At 38.5% G+C, this 19,920-nt stretch overlaps 3 protein-coding genes across 9 annotated transcripts in view; 2 read left to right on the top strand and 1 right to left on the bottom strand.

The window, feature by feature from the left end:
• LOC136261143 (sugar phosphate exchanger 3-like) overlaps positions 1-5,884 on the top strand; it is an 8,698-nt gene extending 2,814 nt beyond the window's left edge. The window contains exons 4-9 of the mRNA XM_066055114.1: positions 2,932-3,003; positions 4,026-4,050; positions 4,099-4,177; positions 4,819-4,885; positions 5,675-5,741; positions 5,801-5,884. Of these exons, the coding sequence (XP_065911186.1) occupies positions 2,932-3,003; positions 4,026-4,050; positions 4,099-4,177; positions 4,819-4,885; positions 5,675-5,741; positions 5,801-5,884 (394 nt within the window). The remainder of the gene's footprint in view (positions 1-2,931; positions 3,004-4,025; positions 4,051-4,098; positions 4,178-4,818; positions 4,886-5,674; positions 5,742-5,800) is intronic.
• LOC136260529 (sugar phosphate exchanger 3-like) lies at positions 5,760-19,920 on the top strand. Of its 7 annotated transcripts, none has more exons than XM_066054293.1 (15): positions 5,765-5,830; positions 6,861-6,919; positions 7,125-7,209; positions 7,259-7,318; positions 7,749-7,912; positions 12,510-12,585; positions 12,784-12,855; positions 13,902-13,927; positions 14,309-14,384; positions 14,441-14,488; positions 16,661-16,725; positions 16,882-16,968; positions 17,555-17,623; positions 17,671-17,720; positions 19,753-19,920. In XM_066054293.1, exons 3-15 carry the CDS (start codon positions 7,173-7,175, stop codon positions 19,814-19,816), a joined length of 894 nt encoding a protein of 297 aa, XP_065910365.1. In that variant the 5' UTR covers positions 5,765-5,830; positions 6,861-6,919; positions 7,125-7,172; the 3' UTR covers positions 19,817-19,920. The 7 variants fall into 7 exon arrangements, with proteins under 7 accessions (XP_065910367.1, XP_065910363.1, XP_065910368.1 ...); XM_066054297.1 differs by having other exon boundaries at positions 5,766-5,830; positions 7,259-7,314; XM_066054295.1 differs by lacking the exon at positions 6,861-6,919 and having other exon boundaries at positions 5,760-5,830; positions 17,682-17,720.
• LOC136259738 (uncharacterized) lies at positions 9,486-11,961 on the bottom strand. Its single transcript, XM_066053259.1, has 9 exons — positions 11,887-11,961; positions 11,676-11,837; positions 11,374-11,588; positions 11,272-11,316; positions 11,163-11,225; positions 11,068-11,118; positions 10,925-11,011; positions 10,569-10,643; positions 9,486-10,450 (listed from the first exon to the last, which is right to left on the bottom strand). The coding sequence occupies exons 1-9, from the start codon at positions 11,936-11,938 to the stop codon at positions 9,839-9,841; spliced, it is 1,362 nt and encodes a 453-aa protein (XP_065909331.1). The 5' UTR covers positions 11,939-11,961; the 3' UTR covers positions 9,486-9,838.

Below are 19,920 nucleotides of genomic sequence, written 5' to 3'. Positions count from 1 at the left end.
GCTGATTATTTACTGATTTAAAGTTTGCAAGGTCTATGAGAGAACGGGTCGAGAGGTACTTTTTCCAAAGATGATTCTTTTTCCTTTTCAAACTAAACACTTCAGAGTTACTGTATAGGCTTTTCTTCTCCTTGGGCTTGTAAGTAGGAACACAATTGTCAAGAGCATCCTGAAAGATTGACCTAAATTGCAACCAAGCATCGCTCATATCAAGGGGGTCCAATAAGGATACCCAGTCAACATCACCAAGAGTTTGCTTCATTAGATCAATATTTGCCGCTCTTGTATTATATTTCAAGTTGTCAGTCTTCTTCGGCTCCAAATAGCACAAAAGATCAAACTGTATACAAATGTGGTCGCTATTACCCAAGGGTGGAAGATGCAACAAGTTTGTAACCATATTCTCTTCGTTTGTGAATACTAGATCGAGTAGGCTTGGAGAATCACCCTGTCTAATTCTTGTGGGCTTGTTGACATGCTGAAACAAGAATAAATCATCTACTGAGTCGAGAAAAGGTACTATATGAGAATTAGTAGTTGAACCTGAAAGGTCTGACCAAGTAACTTCTTTAAAGTTGAAGTCGCCACATACTAATAAGTGAGAATAGTTATCGAGTTTGGTAAATAAATTACAAAGAGATGAAACACTAGTACTGAGATCACCCGTAGGACTACGATACAGACAGCCAACTAACAGTGAATCAGATCCACAAAGTTGAATTCTAACCGATACTTGATCTTCAAGATCAGGTGAGTGAAAAATACTTGATGAGCCTGCCGCTTCTCAGAGACAAATATTCCAACTCCGCGTATGTGAGAGGTGACAGGGGTATATGTGTTTGGATCAAAGTTAACGTAAAGAGAATATCCAGGAAGTGCCAGTAGAGCTGAGCTAACAGTAGAATTTGGTGATTTAGGAAGCAATTCGGTAATAATAATTATGTCAGGGGGGTGGCTACCTGTAATTTGAGCGGAAAGAAGATCATGCTTATTTAAAAACTGATCAGCGTTTGTATACAAAGTTCTTAACATTGTATTACTTATCATTACTGAAGAACCAGCAAGACTTCTATCAGGAACAATTAGTAGCCTGCTGAGTGTTGGTGGTTTCAGCAATTATATTTACACGGGGTTGTCTCTGTGAAATAATGCCATTACGAATTATCAGATTAGTTTCTCCATTGGCCTTCCTTTGTTTTAACTCGTCAACAACCCTTTTGTGCTTAGCACGTTCAAGTCTTGTTCTATCAGGGACAAGGTATACTTTGTTGTACTGTTCGTGTCGCTTCAGAAAATGAGAATGAGAGAGCATGAAAGTCTTGTCGTCAACATCTTCAACAGTCAATAGTAATGGTCTGTGTTTATTAGGGATCTTTGGTCCCAAACGAATAGCCTTGGTTACATCCAGATCCAATTTGAAAACTGTGTCACTTAGGGCCTTAAATGATTGAATATCAATGTTTCGGTCAGTGGACTCCGGGAAATTGTATGCGACAATGTTATTTTTCCTTCGATCTCTATCTGCCATCTCATCTATAATGTCTAAAGCATTACTAGATGGACCAGCTCCTTGAGTGATGGATTGAGCTGGAGCACCAGTGTCCATGTTAACAGCAGACTCAACAAATTTGGAGGATATAGATTGCACTGAGTTGTGTAGTGTTTGTTGTTTGATAGTCAAATCAGCAATTTTCTCACTAAGGTCAGTCAGAGTCTTAGATAAACAATTCTGTTCCGTTCCTGTGCTGGTTTCAGAGCTGTCAGCCGGTGGGAAAAGTGCTTTACTAATTGAACCGAACATAAGCTGCTTGGAGTGCGTTTCACACTTATTAAACTTACAGTAGTACATAACATTTTCAACAGTGGATGTTAATTGAGTAAGCAGTTTATATTCGTCTTTACTTAGACCTTCGCAAGATGCGTGCAGCCACGAACAGCACAAATCACATTGAACAGCCTCACTTTTTTTAGTACATTTCTTGCTGCAATGACGGCAAACATCTACGCTCTTACTGGAATCGTCAGGGGAATCCTCTGGTCTCTTTCGTTTGGATGGATTGTTTCCCAGCGATGCCATCCACTTCAGAGTCTACTTTCAGTTCCAATTGTTGCCAACTGAGGGTGACCAGCAGCTGCGAATATACGCGAACGAGACAACTGTACGTACTGAAAGCAAACAAACCTTCCTTTGTACCGTTATCTACACACTTTTCACCACGGTACCACAGCTTATTTAGGTTGGAGGTGATGAGAGAGAAGTAGGTCATACAGCCTTAGCGCGTCAAAGAAAATTGTATTGTGTACACATGAGTTTGTGAATGTTTTATTGAATGTTAGGATGCTACTTACTAGGGCTGAGCGATACTACCGTTTTAGTGATATATCACGATATTTTGTTATTAACTATCGTGATACCATGCCTGTACATTACTGTCATTAAAAATCCATTTGTTATGCAGTACTAGGCTAAGAATCCTTGGAAATGATAAAGTCCACCCATCTGGTTTCCCCTGCAGAGAGATGTGAACACCATAACAACCTCAAAGCATGTGTTACAATAACTGTTACTGTAAACAAGGATGATAGTGGCTAGTTTGCTATCACCTATAAGGACTTCCTGCAGGAATGCTGAGCAATATGCTATGTAGCACCAGCTATGATTGACTTATTTGTAAGTATCGTGAACTATTCAGTATTGTGAATAGTGGCTTTAGTATCGATTGCGATACTAAAATGGCGGTATCGCTCAACCCTACTACTTACATGTACTCATGGATCTTTTAAATGCAATAATCACTACACACACACACAAACACAGAGTCATACACATCCACGTGTGCACACACACTACACACATACAAAGCAAACAAAACAAAAGTCTTCTTCAGTGTAGTACAATTTATAGTGGTTACGTAGATGTTGTTTGCTTAGTTACTACACTAGGATAAAACTGAGATTTACCTTGGAAACCTGGATACTACCTTTTTGTTCTGCTATGCAGTAGTGAGTTGATATACATAAGAGCTTTTGTAATCTTTACGTGTGTACTGTAGTCTAATTCTAGGGCTGAAACAGTCATGGATATTTAGACTAGCTACTTGTAGTCACACCAATGTGATGTGTTTTATACCACATTCTAAACAGTTTGTAATTTCTTGATAAACATTAAAACTACCGCCATTCAAACTCTATAGTCTTCATGGTGTCATTTCATGATGACTAATACATCTTTGTGAGCTGGGTCATGTGATCTTAATGAGTACTCAAGTTCCAAATTCCATATATTTGCAGTGTTTGTTTCAGCCCCATGTATACATTGTTAGATAATATACGTACTTAGTTTTCCATATTTGTTGAGCTTTTTGTTGCTAGAAGAAAGTAGTATTTGCACTACGTATGTTAAGCAGGGACCATTGTCCATGATCAACTTTTCGATTTCGCTTGGACCATGGACCACTAACTTTCCAAAGTCCAATTTCTGTTTATAACTATTTGTCAGTATACAAGCACACCATAATGTAGTAACTTGTTTGTGTTTACTGCTAAAGCTAGAGGTTAGATAGTCTGACAGCTAAGCAGTATAGAGAAATAGGTAGAAAACATCAGGTTGCTCTGTGATATGATGTAGTATGCAAAAGTGTGAGACAAGATACACTGTATATGTGTAATGTACATATATACATCCACTGAACCTGTATGTATGTGTACACAAGTTATAATGATGATGTAAAGAATAATTACATAATTCTGTTTATCAACACTTATAGGGACTGTACATCAGTGGCTTCTTATTTACGAGCAAATCTCAATAATTTGTTTTGCTTGAGGTGAACCAAATCTAATTTATAGTGCTCTCAAAGTCAACAAGTGTCTTGTGTATATGAAGACACAATTTGACTTGGTATAATCCAACTAATACTATTATTATTAGATTGTTTATTCTTCCCATGTTGTTTAGTAGTCATGTTAACTAGATAAATGATTGTGTATATTTGTAGGTATAATTTACGCTATGTGCTGTGTAGTGGAATGATGCTCTCAGCAATTATGGTTAGCTTTACAGTTTGATATCTCATTGTAATGTCATCCTATCACAAGGTGTTCACATTTGGATGTGTTGGCAAGTGGGCAGGTGTATACTCTGTCTACTACTATGGTGTATTGTGGGGACTGAATGGTACGTGAGTATGTAATGCTTATTAGAGTATTTGTAGTGGCTGTATAATTTGTATGTATCTTAAAATACTTGTCATTGCATTTTTTGGTAGAGTTGATAGCATTAGATGAATATAGTTACCGTATATGACCGTATAGAAGCCCTGGCGTTTATTTCCTATAAATCATTTTTGACCCGGCGTTTAAACGAGACCGGCGTTAATTTGGACCCGGGCGTTTATTTCTTACTAGCCACTCATCGAGAATGATAGGTGCCAGTACAAGTACCTATGAAATACGAAATCCATAGCCCATCACGTACATAAACCCATTTGGACTCCTCTGCTGGGTGAAACATTGGAAGACGGGCGGAAAGATGACAATGACCACGATAAATACGCTATGGTCATCACCAGAAGAGAAGGCAAGACAAGACATCATAAGACTGGTGACAAGACATCACTGTATAGTTAGCAGCTGACACGAGTTTAGAACCCCTTTCAGTGCATATCATTAGCACCCCGGCATTTGAATGAGCCCCGGCGTTTATTATGACAGTCCCCTAGCTGTACCCGGCGTATATTTGAGCCTCTGCGTGTATTTGAGCCCGGCTTTAATACGGTCATATACGGTATATGTATAGACATTTTAATGTCCTAACAGGATTATTGCAATCGGCTGGTTGGCCAACTACTGTAGCCATCATGGGAAACTGGTTTGGTCAAGGAAGGTGTGTACACTTTGTATATTAACATAATTATGTAAAGGTGTTTTACAAGATGTTTATAGAATGGTACGGTAGTACTGTTTAGTAGGGTTACCCCTAAAATGAATTGTGCCTCCAAAATGCTGCCATTCAAAAAACAACAACAACAACAACTTTTAAGAAGAGTCTTAGCATCAAATCTAGTGTTAGAAACACGCAACATTTTAAGAAGGCCAAATATTGATTTTAAAAACTCACTGCCTTGTTTGTTACAGCCAAAGGCTAGAGATCAAACAAATCAGTGTGCAGCTACAATTTCATGCCACAATAACAAATTCACATGTGGCATGTGCCTTTTGTAGTTCCAAAGTAATCATTTAAAGTCTCCAATTCTTGTTAGGTTAGGTAATCCTAAGGCTGCAGCACATGTTGCTGTCAGACCTTCAGTGCTGGTCACTGTAAAGAGCTAATAACAATAACAATGAGTGCCTGAGTCGTAATTTCCATATCAACATTTTCCTTAGAGTAATTAATGTATGTAGATACCACAATACTATTTGAAGTGCTTGTAGTACTATAAGAGGGATTAGATACCTGTAGCAGTACTTATAAAATGTTCACCGTTATCATAAATTGTCGAGATAAGAGATACAGTGATTGGAGTTTATGTATTAACAACAGGACCAATTCATATTTGCTTCCTCTCAGTTACATCTCAGATTACAGTCACACTAGGCTAGAGTATTTGTCCCTAATGTGTGTTTTATACATTTTGTTATGTCTTGTTTGTTTCCCATACTGTACTTCACATAGTCATGGAGTAATATTTGGAGTGTGGAGTGCTAATGCATCAGTTGGTAACATCATCGATACCTTCTTGGTGAGATACAGTTCTGGTCATGTCCACCATGTAACACTGTATGTGTTGTGATGATATAGGCTGCCTCTGTACTCCATTATGGATACCAGGTTGAGATAAGTGTAGAAAGTGCATATACGTACCGTCTGTGTGTGTATGCTTAAGTGTGTGTGCGCCTGTATGCTTGTGTGTATACACACCCACATGTGTGTGTATGTATTGTGTGTGTGTGTGTGTGTGTGTGTGTGTGTGTGTGTGTGTGCGTGTGTGTGCACGTGTTTGTGATTGCTGTATTTTGAGTATCAGGTATTTAAAAAATCAGTCCTATAATGATGTTGGAACACCTCATGGGATACATTACATTTCCGTGTGCATATACTATATATATGACCAGCTGAGTAATAACAGGCCGTTTTTGCATATTCCTTAAATTCCATTTTATTGCTCCTCTGTTCTATATGTAGTAACAAGAAGTGGGTAGCCAAAGTTTCATTCTTTTATGATGAATAGTGAATAGTCTAGGTACATAAAAAATTTATGCACATTTTGATCATTGAAGCAAACCTCAAGTCATTAAAACCTATACACCATTGGATTTGCCTGTTCATGGAGAGCAAGAAATTCTTTTTTTAGTGTTCGTACATTAAAAGGTACATAAGTTATGGGTGCTATTTATGATGCAGTAGAAATAAAGTTTTCCATCATCATTTCTTTGTTGGAATGGTCTTCTTCTTTCTCCATGTAGAGGAGTACAAGGACAGTACTATACCTTGATGGATTTGCCAGTTCATGGTGAACAGGTTAAGCCAAGTCCCGTCTTTGTAGCTGTTTGTTTCAGTTGTGAGTTATGATCAATTATTTAAACGCCTGTAAATTATTTGCTGTACAAATCAAAATTATTGCTGTTCCAACTGCCTAGCGCTATAACTCCAAGACTGTTCATCATAAAAGTTGAAACTTGGCTACCCAACTCCTTTGTTACTATAGATACTGGAGAAATATTAGAACGGAATTCGAGGAATGTACGAAAATGGCTAAATACGATATATTAATATGACATATCCAATAATATCTGTAAATAGTTGTGTTTCCCTTTGCTTTTTGATGCTATCTATCATTGGCTGTCATCCTGTTGTCTAGTGATGTTGTTACCTATATTCATGGCTTTCACCCTAAAGTGAACTCTAGTGCTACACAGAGTATGTTATAGGAAATCACAAGATGTAGTTTGTGCTATTCGTAACATGTTTGCTGTACTTTTAAGAACAGTTAAATGATCAATGTATTAGTAACTGTGTATTAATTGGTTAATTTATGTCACTGTTGTTTTCTTGCTGAGTTGCTGATGGTTCAATACACGCATCACATGTAGTTCAAGTGTTCTTAATTCTTTTTATATTCCAGTATGCCTTTCTGGTGACAAGTGTTCCATTGTTTCTGGCTGGAATTGTGATGTTCTTCAGTATTGTTGAGCATCCAAAATGTGTTGGTGGGTGTGGCTCAATGTGATTTCTTAGTCCCTCCCACTTCTCCTGTAGGACTATCATCACCTGATGGAAAGGATGATCTGACAATTAATGTCAAGGCTGATCTAGTTAGTGAGTTGTACTGTATGTTGTTCATAGACACAATCGGAGGCTAGTAGCTGCAATTGCATGCATTAACCAGTATCAAACTGGTAAAGTAATAGGGTACATACTGTATTGGAGTATATATTAAAAAGAGGATTGATTGGTATATTGTAATTGTAGTTGAACAGACAAATAGTGTGATAGGAAATTTGGAATGTAAAATTGCGTGTATCACAAACAGTCTCAGGATCAAACCTTAAGTCTCTACACAAAGCAATCTTACCACATTGCAAGTACTGCAACTTCTTTGATGCTTTCTAAAAGGACCCATACTAGAAATTATTCTTTGTGGATAAATGTACGTATCTTCAGATTGAAATGCTTCGTATATATACAAATTTGTATAATTGGAAGTGATTATGCAACATCCTGACCACATTGTACATTATTATGGTAGATGATAATGATCAACGTGAAGCCACCCCGCTACTGAAGCCTACCAGTGATCCTGACATCCCCACATCACCAGATCACTCTATGATGATACACTCCACTAAACAACAGACACGAAACAGAGTAGTGCATTTCTTTAAAGCATTTTGTATACCTGGAGTTGCCGTGGTGAGACACAGTTGTAGTATTATGTACACCACCTCTGTGTTGTGTACTATTTTTTATTTACAGTGTAGCTTTTGAATTAACAGTGGCGGATCTAGATGGGTTTCTGGGGTTTTGACAGAAACCCCCTTTTAAATTTAGCTCAGTGGAAGTCTAAATTCATAAACATTGTTGTACTGACAATTTATCATATCAAACAACTATATACGGTACCGTTCAAATGTAACTTCGCACTCGCTTGCTCGGGTCGAGACGATAAGTAGACACCCTCGAACGAGTTGCGAGTACCAAGTATAATCCTCACAGTGTACTCGCTTGTGAACTCGCTCGTGAAGTACAAGTCACGCCAATTAAGTCAGCCTTGCACGACCGTGAGCTAGTGGTACAAGTACTGTGTTCACTATTCTAACAAAGTTTTTGTGCTCTTTTCATCGTAGTACAGCATGCGTCCCTATTGGAAGGTGAGTCAATGTGAGCCGGCTCTGTTTGCTATCACGTGACACCATTGAATTCTTTAGGGATGGGTCGATTAAGCATTGCAGTTAGATAAAGAGTGATTATTCTTTGGCGCAGTGGATATTCTCTTCGTGATATTAAAAGAAGGCTGGAAGATGAAGAAGTGGAAGTAACACTGCGTAGTTTGCAATACTTGGGTCTAAAATTCCTCAAGTTTCACACAATTAGAGACCTCCCTAGAGCACGAAGGCCAAGGCTACTAACAATTGACATGATGAATGCAATAGAAGACAGTTTACGAGCCGACGACGAGCTAACTGCTAGAAAACTGAAGGAGAAGCTGGCAGGGATATTCCCTAACTTACCAAACGTGTCTATATCGACCATTAAGCGCTGCAGAAAAGAATTGGGATGGGTTTGTACCCGCCCACACTATTGCCAACTCGTAAGAGAAGCCAATAAAGAAAAGAGAAAAGAATGGTGTCAAGTTCAGATTAACAACCAGGAGAAGTTTGAAGATGTGATATTTGCGGATGAATGTACTGTCCAGCTAGATAATCATGGCCGTCTTTGTTTTCGTAAAGAGAGAGAGGGTCGAGCACTTAAGCAACACCCAAAACATCCAGTTAAAGTGCACATCTGGGGTGGAATATCAATGCGAGGGGCTACTCGTTTGGTGATGTTCACAGGCATCATGAATGCAGTGAGATACGGGAAAATATTGGAGTCAAGCTTAGTGCCCTTTATCAAGACTTACTTTCCTGATGGTCATCGACTGCAACAAGATAATGATCCGAAACACTCATCCAAGTATATTGGTCGCTTGTTCAAGTTTCACAATGTTTATTGGTGGAAGACCCCAGCAGAATCCTCCGATTTAAATCCAATTGAAAACTGCTGGGGATCTTTGAAGCAATATTTGAGGAACAGTTACAAGCCAACAAACCTAGAACAATTGATGGATGGTATTGAACAATTTTGGTTGTCCCTAACCCCACAGATTTGTACGAAGTACATACAACACCTGCACAAAGGCATGCCTAAAGTGATTGAAGTTTATGGTAACCCTAGTGGGTACTAATAAGAACACTATTGTACGTATGTGCAAATACAATTCCACAGTTTTTCAAAGAAAGATAAATATGTACAGTTTAACTTGCCTTGTTCAATAACATACTAAATCTAAAGCAGTCTAGTTCTAATTGCTTTACTTCACTAAAGTAAATCAAGAACATTCGGATTCCTGGGTGTTTTGCTCAATCGGCGGTTCTTTTCATCTATAGCAATGACACATCGGGCCCACTCATTGCTCTTTTTTTCACCTTCTTCCAAGGGAAAATGTTGAAAAGCCAGAGATTTGATATAGTCCATTAAAATTGGATTCAATTTCATCTTTCCCATTTTGCCTGCTACATTTGATCTCTTCCTCGTGTCCTTGTCAAACAGCACCTCATTTAATTTGGCTGAAAAATTTCAGCGTGAGCAACTGTTCTTACGTAGCTTCCTAACAAGCTCAGCCCTCAGAATTCCTTCGTTTTCAGTTTCCGATGTTCTTACTTCTTCTGTAGTAGCAACAGATTGCGTTGCATTAGTTTCACTGTTATTGTTCGGTGTAGTAGCAATGGACTGATCCATGTCGGCTTGATATGAAGGATCAAAAGACAGTTCTAGTGTCGAGTCAAGGGATGGTCCGGTATCTTCAATGAAAGTGGGGCTGAAAGGTGACATACTGGCACTGATAGGTGAAGCAACACTTGTCATAGGATTGGCAACAATTGGGTTAGGAGTGGAAGCTATTGCTACAGTAGGATTACAGCTGGGAAATGGAGCAACACTTGGTACAGAAGTGGTAGATGGCACAGTATCCAGAATGTAACAGGTTGGGGAAACAGCTGGAGCCAGACTGAAAGGCAAAACACTTGGTCTAGAAGATTGTACTGCTTCATGACTATCGGACGGAGTTGCAAACCCATCTGACTCCACACGGGATGTGTTCACCATTTTCCCCATTATAAATGACAGTGTCTTTTGAAGCTCCTGGAAAGTCTTCCCCACGTCCATTTTGAGTTCAGTGTATTGTTTTGTCTGTAGCATAAGACACAATTCATGCAGTCATAAAACATTTACTGTTTATATATCTATTGCATATATATACATACCATATGTATGCATGTAAAAATGAATTGTATTTGATAATAAATACCTGTTTTTCTTCATTTTGCTTCAAGGCTGTACCAAAAGTATCCATCATCTTATGTAAACTTTCAAATTCTAACTGCTACAATAATAAAAAAATCAATGAGCAAAGTTGTTTTTGTAGTTCTGTAACAATGTCAGTATAGTTTACTATTATGGTGATACATTGAAGTTACAGTGCTATAAGGAATGAAGCACGTACATGTTCTGCAAGGTAAAACTGGCACCAAAAAGAACCATCATTTAATCCTGAAAGTTAACGTTTGCCTCTTCAGAAACAGTGCATGTTCTCAGCATGGCTTTTTCACATTGTGAAAATGTTATACTGACAGTAAATGCGCATGTGCTGTTGTCAATGCATACCTGCACTCCACCAGTATAATGGATGGGATCACTGCTTTGTAAGCCACCAGTCTGATTGCTTGTACCACCAAATGGAACCGTGAAACTCTATAAAAGACTTAAGGTAAATAACATGGCATGCAGACGAAAAAAAAAATTCTTGCCTTATTCACTCTTCCAAACCCTTCCTCCACCATCGCACAACACCTGAAAAACTTTAAAAGACATGATATTTACGAGCAAATTATGCCACACTAACCTCGTCATTTTCTGGATCACTACTGTACAATTCAATGTCCTGTCCAGTGTAAGCATTTAATTGCTACATGTGAATTGAGTACATTCATAGACCAAAAAAAAAATCTCACTTCTATAAAATTTTCTTCAGTTTCAATGGTAGCATTGCCACGAACCTATGTACGTAAATGCACAACAAAACGATTTAGAGGTATACAAATGCTTTAGCTTACATTCCATGGAACACTCCTCAGTGGCGGCTTTCCAGTTTTTATAAGAAACTCCCCTGTCTGTTTCCTTTTCCCTTTTCCTACTTTCTTCACTGGTGAAACATTCTCTTTATCTTCCTGAGCCCTCTGCTGGTCCTCTTCAACTATGGCTGGTTCATTGTCAGAGTCATTACTCTCACACAACCTGTCTTCCTCAGCCTCACAAAAAGTTTTGGATCCTAAGAGCACAAAAGGAATTTAAGTAATATGCAAACTACACTACAGTAAACAACAAACCGTTGTGCGATGCTAAATTAAAGACAAACCTGCAACGATAAATCTAGCAAAATACTCATTATCGTCCCAAAGAATAGTTAGATCATCTCCGCGGCTGAGTTCAATCACGTTACAATGTAAAATGCGTTGTGTTGGCACAACTCCGTAACACTGTTCATCAACAAAATCGACTAAAGCGTAGCTTTCAGCAGCTAAAATAAAAATAAGTACTAGATGAACAAATTCAGCAACTTTACTTACGTGTCTTTGCTTTTTTGGAAGCGATTCTGACGGATCCAGTTTCAGACGCCATTACAGTCTACGCTCAAAACAAAACGTGTATGTGTCTTACGCATGCGCACTAAGTGCATTCTAAATAAAGCTTACCAAAACTGTGTATTCGATACTCGCAATTCTTCCAAGTGCGTGCAGCGAGTGTTTGCCTGGCGAGTAGCGAGCGAGCGAGCGAGTGCAAAGTTACACTTGAGCGGTACCGTACCACTGTATTTCAGTAGCATGCATGCAGCTGCACTTAACTGACACCATTTATAGCTATTAAACCCTCAGCAACACTTCACTTTCATCTCCCACTGCATTAAGAATGATCAAGATACTCTAATAGAGCAATCAAAGCTACAGCTCATAGTCATCATCTTTGCCCTATAGTTAGCTATATAGTATTTACAGTTTAAAGCATTAGATTTATTGTGATTGCTAACTTAAAATCCAATCTCAGAGCTTCTAAAATCTCAAAATTTTCTGGAGAAATATCATCAGACACCTTATTCAGCTATGCCAACTTTCAGAAACCCCCTTTTAAAAATCCTAGATCCGCCACTGATTAATAATTATAGTTGTAAACTATTGTGGTATTGTTGCTGTAGTATGCTTTATCTTATGCTTGTCTCAAGCTTGTCAACTACTCATTCTTCTTTTGGTTACCGTATTATCTTAATAAAGGTGATTGTGTGTGTGTGTGTGTGTGTGTGTGTGTGTGTGTGCGTGCGTGCGTATGTGTATGAGTGTTTGTGTGTGTGTGCGTGCGTGCATGCGTGTGTGTGTGTGTGTAGTTTCTCTTTTACACACAAGATTCCATTGTACAGTTATTGCACATGTTACATAGTTCACTACCTGATAATCATTGTATGTATGTATTAGCCTACCCATCATGGGCCACTCCAACTGAGGCTGCACTTCTATCAACACTGTATGATGTGGGTGGAATAATAGGTGTGTATATGTGTGTAACTGGTATTGTTCCAATGTCATGCCAATCATGGCTACTTCACAGGTGTAGTACATGAGTAGATCAAAGGCGTTCATGTTTGTTCATAGCATGCATGCACAGAGAGAACTACTACGGCACTGGCTTTACCTCATCAACTTATGCTAGTGTAAAACTAGAGCTGAGTGATAGTTGTGATCTATCAATAGTGAGTAGCAATTGTCATAATGATAGTATGCTATCATGCCATCATGATAAATTATGTATACATATCTGTGCTTAGTCAAAAATGTGGTAACAGAAGCAAATGTAATATTGTTTAAGTTGAGGTAACTGTGAAAGTCCAGTCAAGTATGCATAACAAAGATTACAACTGTAATACATTACAATTTTTACCAATGGAGTTCGTGTGTTGTATATGTGAGGTTGAGTGCCTTTGACAACTGCTAGTAATATCATGATACTATCGCTATTTGATATAAAACTTACTATTAATCGTGAATAGTGATAGTTGCACTATCGCTCAGCTCTAATCTAGTGTAGGCTTTAAAGTTATATCATTCGTTTCACTGGTTAACTAATAACTTAAAGCATGATATTATCAACCATGTATGATAAAGTGGAAAGGTGGAAAGTGATATTTGATTGTATTAACAAAGAGATGAGCTATAAACAATCTCAAGCATAACTCACATCTGTCCTAGATGATCAATGAGCTCTGTCCTTTTGCAGTGCCATGGCATTACCATGAAAGGGTCTCTTGCTCTTCTAGATTTTCTCTCACAATTTAACATCTCTCCAACTAGGGGATTCCGTATATCCTTGTAGAAGTGAAAGTGTTGGTCATTGTACTGTATACACCTGTATGTCAAAATTTTTTATGGATTTTCGCGGTTGCTGAAATCTGTGAAAAAAAAGTACTTAAAAAAAGTTTTGCGAGTATGGTACAATGTTGAAAGTCTACACAGTCATGTACAGTCATATGTAATTATTGAGAGTAGTGCATACTTTAACTGTGTATGATTTGTTTACTTCCTTTATTGTTCCACAGGTTGCATAGTTGGAGGAATTATTTCAGTAAGTTGTCATATGCTTTGGATGAGTGTTATCAGTAGGGCTATTATCTGTTGAAACAGTTTCATAAAAGTAATTTTAAATTTTAAGTACCAGGATGAAACATGCATAGTATTATACATTTTAATGCCTACATCTTATTGAGGAACAAGGCTGGTTTTTATCCCTTCTCTGCAAAGGAATAGAATTTTTATATATAGCATATGTGCACTTGTGCCTACATGGACTTTGTAGAGATGCTGTAAATCTTCCTATTTACGATTTCAAGGGTGCATATAGTACAGTCACTTCTTATGAGCAGAATTTTTATGAGACTATAGCAATATATGTAAATACTGTAGCATGCTAATTGTTATAATTATTTTTCTGTTATCATAACACCAGGATTTAGTTGGTAGGAGATGTCCCATTGTAGTAACTATGTTATTATCTGCGATGGGTTTCCTATTTGTCTACCAAGGTACAGTAAATAAATGGATAAATCATTACATGTTATTATGTAAGCTATTTGTTTAGCATATGGTGACACTCCAACTAAGAATGCTATTTTGATGGCTATAGCAGGTGTGTGTGTGTGTGTGTGTGTGTGTGTGTGTGTGTGTGTGTGTGTGTGTGTGTGTAAGTGTGTGTGTATGTGTAGTGTGTGGGCATGCATGTGTGTAGGTTACATGTGTATTGTGTGTGTAGTATATGCACGCTTGTGTGTGACAGTGTGTGCATGTGTGTAATGTGTGAGTAAGTGAGGCAACATAACCACAACCAGTTGTTAATTGAGAGTTGATGCCCGGTTATACCTAGCTGTTTTGTTGTTTCCTTGAGCAGACTCTCCAGTCCACTAACTGTTTAAATGGAGAACTGGTCATGTGGTGTCAGCTGGAGAAGCAACCTTCCTAGCTGTAACATAAATGACTACCTGGTGTTAACCGGTGAAGCAAATGCAGGTGTATGTACCTGTTACGCAGTGGGTGATGAGACTTTGGGTGCTTACACCTGCAAGAGGCTGTACCTATGAGACATGGTGCAGTTTCTTGCAGATCACCAGTCCTGCCCCAGGAGGGGTGCTGGTTCATAGCACCTGAGTAGTGCATAGGTCTCCCAGTGCTGGTTGGCTAGGTAGGTGTCACATGCTAGCACGGTAGCTGATAGTTTTGCTTTTGCTTTGTGTATGTGTCTAGTGAGGGAGCATAGCCAAGTGACTGGAGTACTGGCCTGGTAATTAAAGTTCATATGCCCAGTTGTTGTTGTTATTTCAAAGAACTTGCTACAGTTTATCCATCTGTTTAATGGGGACCTGGCAACCTGTTGTTAATTGGGGAAGGAAATGCCAACTGCCATGTGTCATGCAGCGGGTGAAGGTCCAGGACTTTGGGTGCCTACCTGTGAAACATGCATGGTATGGCCCTCTGCAGGTAACCAGGAGAATTTGCCCTCGCTGACCTGAGCAATGCGTGGGTGTCCCAGTGCTAGATGATTGACTGCTAGCATGGTAACTAAATGCTTTGCTTTTATCTAGAATGTGTGTTTATTGTGTTTATTGTGCATGCTTGTGTATGTACTTTCTTTTGTGTGTATGACTGCATGTAGTCACTGTACATAAATGTGCTTGTTGTTGCGTGGCATGTGCATCATACCATATATAGTATGAACATTAGTGATGCACCGAATGGAGTTGAGCAAAAGCTGATATACCGTATAGCGGGAAATTTTCGAAAGGTTAAATTTTCGAAAAAGAGTGCTTGATTGGAAATTCGAAAAAATATTTTCGAAACAATGTCTCTTTACCGCGCCACACCGTAGATAATTAATTCACGGAGGAAGCTAACAGTGGTTGCGTTGATCACATACGTACATAGCTAGAATTTGCTGCTTTGATTGTTCAGTACAGCTAGATAAACATTCAATCTGGCTTTGATAGAATCTCGTCTAGCTATCCTAGGGTCTTCCTTCGTAGATTGAACCATGTTGTTCGAGCCATAGCTAAGTACATAGCGTTTTTCAGCCCATATAGTTGTTTACTGATAATTATAGTTTTTTCTAGTAATTTCTGGTCTCTCGAGCTCTTATAGGCTTCAAGACTCGTGGTGTCATTCGTGTTCGCTCATATGCGCGTGCGCGCGCGTGGTAGCTATAGCTATATCGCTAGCTACTTGTGTGTGATCCAGTGCCTAGCTATAATACATTAAGCCTATAGCTAACTGATATTAGCAGAAAGCTATGCATACGTGCACTCGCAAAAATCATTTATATATACCCAGCTATACTTTCTTTGATCGTCACTTCAAAGCCGGATGTACTATTTTCGAAAAAATATTTTCGAAAACACATAGTTATTTTCGAATTTTTCGAAAATTTACCCTTTCGAAAATTTCCCGCTATATGGTAAGCCATGAATTCCTTAAAAGAAGCCAGCCACTAGCATTATTAGTACAGTGGAAACTGAAGTAAGCCACGAAATAAGATTCATTGAAGCCATAAACTATTATCTTCCCTTAATTGATAGCCACAAACCAGCAAACTGCAGTTGATGGGATTAGCAAATGAGTTTAATGAGCTAAATCACTAGCTGTTTCTTGTGAGAAATGCCTGTGGGGAAAAGTATTGGTATCGGATCGGTATCGGCCATTTCTGGCCTCAAATGTATCGGTATCGGATCGGTAGTGAAAAAGTGGTATTGGTGCATCACTAATGAACATACCTTAATTTGTTTCACCTCTTTGTGCTGCATAATATTTATAGGGGTGTTTGTTGGAGGACCTGCAAATTTGATCAGTTCAGCAATTTCTGCTGATCTGAGAAAACAGGTAGATAACTACTTGTAGACTGAATTGTGTGTACTGTATAGCCAGGTAACTTTTTGTTAGCTACTTGTATTGATTGGTCTGTGTTGATGTGAACATATGTACTGTATAGATGTTCCAGCCATTTTCATGTGTAATAGCTTTTGCATCTCTGTATAGCCAGCCCTTAAAGGGGACAGTGAGGCACTATCCACAGTAACTGGGATCATCGATGGTACTGGTAGTGTAGGAGCAGCCATTGGTCAGGTATGTTAATGTGATGATGAGATATGTCATGATCATATCACTATATAATAGTTAGACACCAAGACCAAGGGAACTAAGCGATTTAGTAACCCCAATGGCCTGAGGCTGTAGCGTCCCGAGCGCAGCGAGGGCGCTACTAAGGGCCAGAGGGGTTACTAAATCGCTTAGTTCCCGTTGGTCGCGGTGTCTAACTTATTTAGACTATGGTTTAAAGTACATACCTTTATAGCCAGAGCATTAGGGTGGGGTGAAAGAGCAATGCAGAACAGAAGGACGGTTTCTTCCTGAAGTCCTTACAGTGTCCACAAAAATAATTATTCGACCGGTAACCAGAGTAACGGCTAGAGCTACAGTAGATATGCCACTTAGTCTACTATTTGTCCAGAATTATTCGCAGAACATGGAGAAGAATTGTATTACAGTATTATCAAGTACTCCAGTGCACCGTTCGTGTTATAATTATTTTTCACGTACAAAATTGCCTGAGGGCGGGTTACTAAATGAACATGTGTAGGTGACTAAATGAGCATGTCAGGTGACTAAGTGATTTAGTAACCCTGTAAACGAGCTATATCATAGTCTAAAGACAATTATTCCGATCATCAATATCAAGCCTAATGGATGGGAATGGGTGTTTTATTTCCTAATGGGAATGGTAAGCTTCTTATTGTTCCAGTAAAGTGTTCAATATTCAATTCATAGCTGTTCTGTAGTGCATTATTCCTCAGTGAACTCTTCTACAGGGACATAAGGTATGTATGTAGTGTGCATACAATAGTTTTATTGTGCTTGATTAATCTGCGTAAAACAAATCACAATAATTATGGTGGGTAGACACTTATCTCCCCACTAATTTTTGTTCACAAAAGCAAGGCTCAGTCCAGCTGAATAGCAGTTATGCAAAAACTACAAGTTACAGATGACTATGATGACCTAAATCCTGACAGTGAAAAATTACTCTATGATGATCCTGAACCAAATTTGCCACTTGTGTAAGAGTGTCATTATTATAAACTAATTGTCTATCCGCCTTGTTTCAGAGCACAAAATCTATTCAGTATATAATGAATAAAGTGAATTGCAGTATTTTTTTTGTTATTGGCTAGTCACTTAACCACCATTTTTGTAGTCCATCAATTCTGCAAATATTGCGCACAACTAGCTAGACAGTTCAGCCAAGCTTGTTTTTGCATAATCCAAGATTCATAGGTTCCAGCATTAACTGTATGGCTTGATTGCTACCTTTAATATTGACTTTTAAAGTTGCAAAACAATTTTTTTACCACTATACCAGTAAATAGACCAGCCACACACTTACATGGTAGCAACTCTTGGCTCTAACATTAAGTTTTAGAGTTTAGAGCCATCTGATGAGGGGTGAAGATGTAATGAGAATAGTCATTGTGTACATGCAAATATGCATCATTCCAACCATTTTGAGTCTTCACTTTGCTTGCTTATATTTAGTAACAGCACACTGTATAAATTATATGGCATTCCACCATGATTCAAATGCTCCCACTTATCCAAAGTTAATGCCTGGTCTCAAATATAAGCCCTATTCTTTTACATGCAGGCTGGGTCAAAAATACTGTGCATGGGACGAAATAAAAGACCAGGCTTTTATATGAAGAAATGTGGTGGTACTATTTTCTGGCTACGCCCCACATAGCTATAGCTACGCACTTTTATCAGCATTGTAAGTGGGTCAGTACTGTTGGCCCGGTTGATCCACTGACCCAAATAGTAATCCGGATGGGACCCGAATCTGACCCACATGTGACCCAGTTTAATTAAAACCATAGATTATTAATCCCACACTATTGGGATTAATAATCTATGTTAAAATAGAGGGTTGCCTCAAGGGCTAGACTAAAAGTCCACAAGTTCCAAGTTTCATGATATAGTTAGCCCTGCAATTTTTTTTTACAATATAGAAAGGATTGTCTGCAAGAAGTGAGTAGCTACGTATTATCAAGTGGATCATATGTACTATCAAGTGGGTGTGGTTCCACATACTTATTATCAAGTGGGTGTGGCTCCACATTCGTATCATCAAGTGGTTGTGGCTCCACATATGTATTATCAAGTGGGTATGGCTCCTTGTAAGTCTACATGTAGCTACAGCAATTAAGAATTTCCAGAAGTTAGTTACCTACATTTCAAGTAGCAACACAGATCCGATGATGACATGCATGCCCACAGAGAACAGCTGATACAATTTCAATAAGTGGGCATGACTCTATATATCCCGCACAGACAGCAAAGCATATTCCTGAATGGTGGATGTGGCTCCACATAAGTTTGTTGAGCGTTTACAACTGCATTTCCACCAATACAATCGAGCTCATTAACTTATAGCCATACGTGATCTCATCCGGGTCAGACCCAGATATTCAGTGAAGTAGATAAGACCCACTTGACCCGGACAAATAGTGTGACCCAAATGACCAGGATAATCCAGATGACCCAGCCCACTTACAACGCTGATTTTTATACACACACTGTCATGAAAATATTGATATGAAACTTTACATGTGGTTTAACCATCAAAAAAGTTTACATATTTGGCATAGGTTTTTTTCTGATTCAGCAGTTCTAGCTATGTGCAGTTGCAATCAGTCACATATTGAATACATACTTAATTGTTTTACTGTAAATTGGCATGTAGCTGTGTAATATCACTCATGCATATACTAGCTTGATGGTCTTATTCATGCTGGGACATGCATACACATTAACTTCATTGTCAGTGGTCTTATGAGTTGCTATGCTTTACCACAGGTCTCTAGGTGGGGTGTTGTGTAACAGATTAAGAAGTTACTCTACAAGAAGTAAACACCAATAACATTTAAAAAATAAATATTCATTGTATGGATCTTAATTTATGACTTATGCAAACTGTATGTCTAAATGTAAAAGGAAACTTTGAATACAGATGTAGTTACAGGA

Source organism: Dysidea avara, chromosome 7 (genome assembly GCF_963678975.1).
Source record: "Dysidea avara chromosome 7, odDysAvar1.4, whole genome shotgun sequence".
NCBI lineage: Eukaryota > Metazoa > Porifera > Demospongiae > Dictyoceratida > Dysideidae > Dysidea > Dysidea avara.
This window is presented reverse-complemented; position numbering and strand designations above follow the sequence as displayed.

Bases quoted from the DNA above. Each gene is read 5' to 3' on its own strand.
- LOC136260529 (XM_066054291.1), top strand. From the start codon at position 7,173: ATGTTCTTCAGTATTGTTGAGCATCCAAAATGTGTTG. The intron at 7,319-7,748 runs GTGAGTTGTACT...TTATTATGGTAG, and splicing joins TGTCAAGGCTGATCTAGTTA to ATGATAATGATCAACGTGAA. The intron at 17,721-19,752 runs GTATGTATGTAG...GCTTTACCACAG, and splicing joins CTCTTCTACAGGGACATAAG to GTCTCTAGGTGGGGTGTTGT.
- LOC136259738 (XM_066053259.1), bottom strand. From the start codon at position 11,938: ATGGCGTCTGAAACTGGATCCGTCAGAATCGCTTCCAAAAAAGCAAAG. The intron at 11,589-11,675 runs GTTTGTCTTTAA...TTGTGCTCTTAG, and splicing joins TGCTAGATTTATCGTTGCAG to GATCCAAAACTTTTTGTGAG. The intron at 11,317-11,373 runs GTAAGCTAAAGC...TTACGTACATAG, and splicing joins TGAGGAGTGTTCCATGGAAT to GTTCGTGGCAATGCTACCAT.